At 31.3% G+C, this 8954-nt stretch overlaps 1 protein-coding gene and 1 long non-coding RNA gene across 3 annotated transcripts; one reads left to right on the forward strand and one right to left on the reverse strand.

Moving 5' to 3' along the window:
* The first annotated feature begins 1734 nt into the window (after positions 1-1734).
* Positions 1735-4733, forward strand: LOC145069675 (uncharacterized). Of its 2 annotated transcripts, none has more exons than XR_013689617.1 (4): positions 1735-3574; positions 3923-3996; positions 4093-4151; positions 4391-4733. It is a non-coding gene; the product is annotated as an uncharacterized LOC145069675 (long non-coding RNA). The 2 variants fall into 2 exon arrangements; XR_013689613.1 differs by having other exon boundaries at positions 1735-3469.
* Positions 4734-5499: 766 nt separating this feature from the next.
* Positions 5500-7528, reverse strand: LOC145093409 (lysM domain receptor-like kinase 4). Its single transcript, XM_079031533.1, has one exon. The coding sequence runs from the start codon at positions 7421-7423 to the stop codon at positions 5636-5638; it is 1788 nt and encodes a 595-aa protein (XP_078887659.1). The 5' UTR covers positions 7424-7528; the 3' UTR covers positions 5500-5635.
* Between the last annotated feature and the right edge of the window lie 1426 nt (positions 7529-8954).

Below are 8954 nucleotides of genomic sequence, written 5' to 3' on the forward strand. Positions count from 1 at the left end.
TTTTCCATCGGCATTTAACGACGCCAAGACATGCGAAATTGTCATTAATTAGTATGGTTATAACGACTCACTTAGAGGAATTAACGTTATGAAATTTATGGAAGACCATTCTTTTTTCTCTGTGGATTACTTAAGAACATACTCACACTGGTACTCGACCTCGGGGGTTGATGTACCGACATTCTATTTTACAGGCAACATAGGGTTGTCTGGGGACATTCTCTTTACAATCTCTTCATTTACTTTTGGAATTCTTTCAAACAAAACACACATGCATTAATACAGGATCGGACACAAACATACTAAACTATTTTAATAAAATACAGGATTTTCTTGTGATTACAAAGCTATACAAATCATTTTCTCAAACATACTTATAAACTCACCAACATTTTTATGTTGAACTTTTTAAATTGACTTGTATTCTCAGGAAACCGTTGAAACAGGTTGGGCTGAATATTCTAACGGATGTTTTGCTATATTTTGTTTCATCACACGTTAATCATTTTGGCATGTAATATTCAAACACAATACTTGATGCAAACAATGTATGTTGTATTATTACATGTGTGATGATGATGATGTTATGTTTCATTTATATACTATATGATGATACTACAAGGATGAAGTCATGCGCAATCCCCCGGACGTTTCCACCATCTGGTTCGAGGGTGTGACAAATAATCTTTTCCTTCTTCAACACATAAACAAATATACACACTCAAACATTGTTGATTTCGTAAGTATGTGAGGAAGGGAGACAAATCGAGATTCAAGATCAACAATATAGATGTTTTTGTTGATGATTTGTTATCATTACGAAGTTTGTTTAAGTTTATATTTCTAACGAACAATTCACTGGTGGTTTGATTTTAATTAAAATGTCAATTTGATTTGGTGGCAAAATGAAATGAAAGATTGAAGATCTCTTGTTTTTGTATGATTCTTTATCAGAAGTGGATATGCAACTTTGAAGATTTATAACGATTATTTTATCAACAAGTTTTATCAAATATTGATTTGTATTTTGATCAAGTTTATCGATCAAATGAATAAGTCACCATGAAGCTGAATCGAAAGTGTGTATGTGTGAGAGTATGTGTTTATTGTGGTGGCCAGAGAGAGATGCATGGGTCAATTATTATTTTTTTAATTAATTAAAGATTAAAAAAATATGAAAAATACAAAAAAGAAATTAAAATGGCAAAATGGCCATTTCAAGTATTTTTAGACCTAAACCACAAGAAATTCTTGATTTTGAACCTATCCAAAGTTTTTTACATACCACACAGTTATATCTCTATTTTACTTTCATACCTAATTCATATAGACATATACATATACATTATTTTAGTTTTATGCAACGGCTTACCAAATATTTGGCATGTTTGTTATTCCACCATACAAACAAACGTATTAAAACTCAAATTTTTGTAATTGAAAACGAAATAAAACCACAACAAACAAAACCTTTATTTTTGGAAATATAATAATGGCATGTTGGATTATTAAAATTTCTTTTAAGTTTAGACAAGGACATGAGCTTTTTATACATATATCAATAATAGTAAAACCGAATATTTAGTAAACACACAACTTACCGTACAAAACAAGCATTTCAAACAAAGTAGTATCCGTGACTAAGATGATATCTTCAATCACCCATACACATATACATATGCATATACGTATGTAAACATAACATGTATATATACCAAAAGGGGTTATGTCTAAAATACCCCTCCAAAGTCCAAATCATACCATTCTAGCAAGGACTTTAAGGATATCCTCCACAGATGTGATTGCATAAAGCTGGATGATTGGGACTCTTTGGACCTCTCAAGGTCTAGATCTAAGGTCTATTCCTCAATGGGACTTCACATGCTCCATATTCCAACTAAAGAAAGGGGGTAAAGAAACCCTAGATTCATGAGATCTACTATATACACGAAAATAGGCATGGATTCATACATCAAACAGCAACCTTTGATGAAGTGATAGTAGATCTGAGCTCCTTAATCAGCCTAGCTTGAATCCCCTCCTTCCTTCTTGCAAGAATGCACTAATGGTGATGAAATTAGCTCCTTCCCTCACTCTCTATGCTCTCTGGTTCGTTAGGGTTTCTCAAGTGTGTGTGTGGCCGCAAATGAAGGCCATAAGGACCCTTAAATAGGGCGTAGGCCCAAAGATTTATGGTTTTTGTCCACAGCGCGGACTCGTCGACTCGACTTGCCGACTCGTTGAGTCCACTCATTAATCCGAGTCATCAGTCGCAATCCTACTCGACAAGTTTAGGCGTCAACTTGTCTAGTCCTTCTTCTTAACTCAAAAATAAATACTTAAATTATGATATCTGGAAATCTGGATGTTACATCAAAATTACTAGGTTTTTAACTGTGAGTATTATTTTCCACAATAAAATGCTTTAATTCAAATCCTTATTATGATAAAGTTTCAACTAGTAAAATATCAATCCTCAATGGTAGTCTCAGGTTCGAACTTTCAGTTTCCTTACTTCATACATCATGTCAATCTTCTTTTTTAAACGATAATTTAGTCATAAACTACACATTTACTTTAAAGGTTAATGACTTAAAAGGGTAACATAATTTGTTTTGTGTTCATATTTAATTAGCAATGTTTTTATACATATTCGACCATTGAACAACGATTACCCCAACTTAACTCTGAATGTTTACCATTGAACAGTGACCGCACCAACTTTAATCATAAATCAAACTTAAAATGGTTACATATTTTGTTTCGTGTTCACATTTAACCAACGATATTTTTTGTACACATTTGTTATAGGTAATATTACCTTTTTTGAAAATGTGAAACAAGTTCAATTGTCAAATGTATATAAAAAAATATTGTTTACTAAATGTGAACACGAACAAAATATGTTATCATTTTTAGTCATTAACACTTATTTCAAAAGAGACTTGAACCCTTAAATATTATATTTGATGATACATTTAATACCCGTTTTTTGTAACAAGTATGATCTAAAAGAGTATAATTTGTTTATAAGACTAGCAAGTGAAATAAAGCATGGAGTTTATTTAAGTTGTGTATTTGTATTTAGCGAAATATTGTTGAAGAAAGTTTCAGAACACCCGAAGACAATTATGTGGATATAAATTTTGTCAAAAACGGATTTTGTATGAAGAAGTTATGGTCATTCGAAAAGTATGTTGCTATTTATGGAAAGGTGCAAAGCAACTATGCAGATGGCATGGTGCGAGGGAGGATTTATGCTCAACGGAATTCAACGGTCAGGTCATGACACGAGTATTAGTTATCACGACCTGGTGAAGTGTACGGTGTTGGACACATGTTGAGTGGGTGAGACACATATCAAGAGGATGGAACACATGGCAAATCGTCGAGCCGTGCGAAATTTATCACGACAGGATAGCCTATTGGTCACGACTCGATTCTCAAAATTATTGGAGTATATAAACAGGTTTGTGTTGTTCATTTAAAGAGTTTTGGAACTGAAATCAGAGAGAGAACTAGAGAGAGATGGTTCTCGGGAAAGTGATTGGTGAGTCGGTGCTAGAATATGAGGGTACGAACTATCGATCGGGTTGAGATATCTTCTTGTTATGTTATTACGTTGTCGTGTTTTATAGCATAATTATAATGAATTATTAGAACCCAATCTAGTTTTTAGAAGTCATAATATGGTGTAATTATGAACTTCATTGTAAACCTAACATGTGAATTATATGGATTGGTTGATATAGGTTATAAACTCTAATTAGTAGAATTGTTAGAAATATAAGATTTAGATAATAGCTTGTGGGTTTAAGTTATTTAGCAGTTTTATTATAGAGTTTAATTAGTCTGGTGATAATTAGTCGCGGAGTTTAGCTCGTAGTGATAGGTTTTGACGAACTTCTTAATTGTTGAATAGGTGTTATTATGTGGCAAGTTGAAAGGCAACGAACATCAGGAACCAAAATTAGAGTTAGTCTACTACCTAACCCGGTGAGTAACTCTACTCTAACACTTATTGTTGTTAGTGTGTGTTGTTACATAATATGTGGATTAGTTGTATTGTAATGATTTTATATTGCATTTCAGTGAGAGGTGATAATATACAGTGATGTGGTGTATTTACTTTAGACGGAGTATATCTGTAGGTATGTATATATATATATATTTTAGTGGTGAATTATTGGCTAGCTACAAAGGTGTTATAAGGCAATAACCAATTAATTTATATACCAATTCATGTACTTTAATTAGTATATTTGATGTAGCGTACTTTACTTTGTTGACGATAAGTTGATTTATATATGACGATAATTGTTGTTATGTTATTGTAGTAGCTATTTACTAAGCTTTATAGTTTATGATGTTTATTGATGTTGTGTTGCAGGTTAGATTGATTGTAACCCCTGTTTCGGATCTTATATTTGATGTCAGTATGGTTCCTCCAGGTGATAATTTATTGTATTCTAGTATGCTAGTGTATACCAAAATCTTTTATATGGTTGTAAATAAATAATTTTTTAGGATGTATCTAGTGTAAAATATATGGACGTTAATACACCCTTCCAAGTTTTGATTTTATTAGGTTGCAAGTCTTGGGTTATCAGGTACGTCAATCTTCTTTTGGAAAGAGTTTTTCCTAATTCGAGTGTACTTGGTGTCATAAACGTAATTGGACAAAATATTGGATAGTGATGTCACTAAGTAAAAGTAGCATTAATTATTATAAGGTAGAGCCAAGATCAAATAAGAAGTAAAATTTTTGTAGAAAGATAAGAAGTGTTTTTTTCTACATATTTTTTTAGCGAACAAACAAAATGAATCATTAGATGATCCACAAGAAAATTTTCTCAAAAAAACATGTTCATGATTCATTTATAAGTAAATTAAGAAAAATTCACGTTTATGACAATTTTAGTGAATAACAACAAAATTGCTATATAAATGAATCATCGAGATGTTTTTTGAGAATTTTTTTTTTTGTGAATCATGCTATTTTTGATTCATCTAGTGATTCATTTGTTTTATTCATCAAAAAAATATGTAGAAAAAAAAATTATACCTTCCTACCAAAAAAATTCGTACCATATCTATATCTTTACAAGATAAGCAATGTATTTTAAAAGCTAAAGCCATCTAAAAACGTATAATATAAAATATTGTTTCAATCTTAATTTATATGTGAATTTCTTCCTCTTCCTTTTCTATTTTATTATCATACCTAATTCATATGCATTCTTTTAGTTTTATGCAACGGCTTACCAAATATTTGGCATGTTTGTTATTCCACCATACAAACAAACGTATTAAAACTCTAAATTTTATAACTGAAAATGAAATAAAACCACAACAAACAAAATCTTTATTTTGGAAATATAATAATAGCATGTTGGAATATTAAAAGTTCTTTTAAGTTTAGACAAGGACATGACATGACCTTTTTTATACATATATCAATAATAATAAAATTGAATATTTAGTAAACAAACAACTTATCGTAACAAAACAAGCATTTTAAACAAAATAATATACATGACTATGATGATATCTTCAATCACTCATACACATATACATACGTAAATATAACATGTATATATACCAAAAAGGGTTATGTCTAAAATACCCCTCGAAATCATACCATTCTAGCAAGGACTTTAAGGATATCCTCCACAGATGGCCTATGCAAAGGGTCAAATTCCACACAAGCTTTAGCCAAGACCCCTAAACATAATGCCTCAGCCAAAGGGTAATCCTCGTTCAAGCAAGGGTCCATAAAACCTCTTAAATGCTCAAAACAACCTCCTCCACTACCCTCTCCTCCCAAAAACGCGATGGAATCTCGTAACGATTTCTTGTCAGTGTTCACTTTCCCTGATAAAATTTCAAGCAAAATCATCCCGAATTCCAAAATATTTTCATACTCTGAACCAGATGACCCCACGTTGCATGGATTCGTGTTCCCTGACAAAACTGCTAATTTCGCCCTCCATGTTGATGTCACAAATATACTTTCACTACAAAGTCCTGTTTGCATGTAAGGATTAGCTATGCAATAATGTAGGTAGTGCAACCCCATTGCGACATCAAACGCGATTTGAGTTCTTCGAGTCCAAGTCAAACTCGAGGAATTAATCAAACAATCCCTTAAACTCCCATTTGATGGATGCTCCAAAACAAGATATGACCATGAAGACTCATTGTAACATACACCAAGCAATTTCATGATGTTGACATGGTTAATTTTCGAATGGAGATCAATGACATGGCGTATTTCGGAGAATTCAATCTCTTTGATTAGTACTTGAACATCATCGAATGACCCTCTATAAATATCTTCACTCACAATACAATCTTCACTAAAATCTCTTGTCGCTCTTCTAATTTCCTCGATTTTGAAATTATACAAAGAATATTTTATTCCCGCAAGCAAATCAGGTGACAAACATGAACTCGGTGAGCTTCTTGTGATCGGGCTTTTTGGTGAGCTAATTGGAGGTGTTGAAAACGAGTTAAAAGAGCTTCTAAGGGTTGATGGTATTATAAAAATATCGCGTCTGCATTTATTTAACGCATTTATATACAAACATGTCACAATTAGTATGGCCACCACCAAACCCGACCCGATGACCGAAACAACAATGTACACTTTCTTTAGTTTCATGGATTTGACATTTCCTTCTGTCGGATTTGTCGGGTAAAATCCGGGTGTCGGTGGTTGAAAACTAGGGACATTAAAGTTAATCATAGGTTTTGAATGCAATGGTACCAAAATTGTTGTTTCTGGATAAACAGTCGTATCACTATTTAAATTGTTAACTGCGAAAATGTCATCTTTAGAAATACCAAATTTTGTACTTATCGGCTTTACAGAATCTCTTGAAACCAAAGGATACGCGACCAAATATTTATAACCATTATTAGGACAAGCACATTTTAAAGGCACATTAAGAACAAAACCAACCTTATAAACTTCTTGATTTTGATTTTCCTCAAGAAGCGTGACTGTTTTCACCAAACCTTCAAAGACCCCACATGCAATATCTGAAAGTGTCGTGTTTTCCATGATTGTATAATTTATTTTTGCTTGAAAAAAGTTATCAGAGCAAGAACATCTAAGAGGAACAAGTACTTCTCTATCCATAAGGAGAACTTCTGAACTAGAATCTATGTGGTTTAATTCAAGCAAGGTGTTGGGTGGCAATCCAAACAAGGTGGCTATGGTGGAAATGGTCGGAAACTGACGGTTTGACCGGAAAATCAAGAAAGTTTGGCATGACATCTTGGTCAACGTCGTGTTGGTGCAAGTGTACCTTGTCCCTGGAGCGTTGCCATCTTTGCGACAAGATGTTGCGTCATAGAATGCTTGTTCGTGGCTTGAGTTGATCGAGCTCATGAGAATTAGCAACAAGATATAAATCATAGTATTGTTGCTATTTAATATTTTATTATCTTTGCATCGAAAAAACAAGTAACAAAAAACATAAAAGTTTGAAATTTATAAGAAGTGATGAATGGTTATAGAGGGATGATAGTCAATGGAGTTATGCTTTTTCAAATGAATAATTTTAATGTAAATATAAACTAGAAATAATTGATTAGCTTTATGGTAGCATCAATAGCCGGCCGATGAACTAAAATACAAAAACATTTGCAATTATTCTTGGGATACTATGTGTTTGTATTTTACTGATGAGAATTTTTTAAATTTTAATTACTTTCTTTATTGGGTTAAATGTATACATGTAGTAATGCATTTCATATTAAAGTTTATTATTACCAAATATATTATTGATTTACTGTACTAGTTCTATGTAAAATAAGAACAAAATCTATTTTATGCATTTTTGCTATAAAAGGAAGCTAATACGACTAACTTGACTATGAAATTGTAATACAACACAATAGTTTTTTTCTAGTATTTTTTTTAACAAGAGAGTTAGTATATGCCTAGAATTAAACATATAGATTCCTTCTCAGAAAACTTTTAGTTAGACAGTTAGTCAAAGCTAAACCCAACTTGTACAACACAAGAGCTAAAAAGTCGTTATCAATAAGAGAAATTAGAAGTATGTTGAAATTGCATTATTAAAAGTAATAATGATATGTAATAACAAATTTTGTTTTATGTATATATTTAATCATTTAAGTTTTTTTATATGTTTACCATTCAACTTAGAGGGTGTTTTGTGTTCATTTAAAAACTTTTTACTTAACTTATTTACTTTTGGAAAAGTCAATAAACTTAAAAAAAATATTTGGATGTTCGTGTGTTCATCTAATACTAAAAGTTATTAACTTATGGACCTTCTTTTTTTTTTTTTTTTGTCATGTCAACCCAATATACACCCAATATACAGTTTAAAAGTTTGGTTAATATTCATTGTTCTTTAATAACCGGGAAAAATACAATAAAATTAAATTAGAAGACCAATATACCCAAATTGCCCCTGCAGCTTCCATTTATGTTTACTTTAAAATTTTAATATTGAGGTTACAAAAAGTTTGAATTTTTTTAAATACGTCTCATTTTGGAATTATACTTCCTAAACTCTTAAGTTGAAGAAATTTGGAGTCAAAATAACCTTATTTTGATTCAAAAATACATTTTCATAATTTGTCAACTTAAACATAAAAATAAAAGTACATTGATATGAAACTATATATATATATATATATATATATATATATATATATATATATATATATATATATATTTTGTTCAAAATTGTCATTTTGACCCTTTCATTTCCCCTTTAATTCATGTCAACCCAATGTAAATTTAAAAGTTAGCCTAATTTTTGTTGTTCTTTAATAACATGAAAAATAGGATTAAATAAAAACAATATACCAATATACCTAAATTGCCCCTGTATTCTCCATTTTCGTTTATTTTAAAATTTAATATTGAGAGTACGTTGCTATTTCTTGACAGCACCGGTTATAGCGGCCAT

The sequence above is a fragment of the Lactuca serriola genome, chromosome 1, assembly GCF_051521515.1.
Source record: "Lactuca serriola cultivar US96UC23 chromosome 1, Lser_US96UC23_V15, whole genome shotgun sequence".
Classification (NCBI taxonomy): domain Eukaryota; kingdom Viridiplantae; phylum Streptophyta; class Magnoliopsida; order Asterales; family Asteraceae; genus Lactuca; species Lactuca serriola.

Coding starts and splice junctions, on each gene's coding strand:
- LOC145093409 (XM_079031533.1), bottom strand. CDS start 7,423: ATGATTTATATCTTGTTGCTAATTCTCATGAGCTCGATCAACTCAAGC.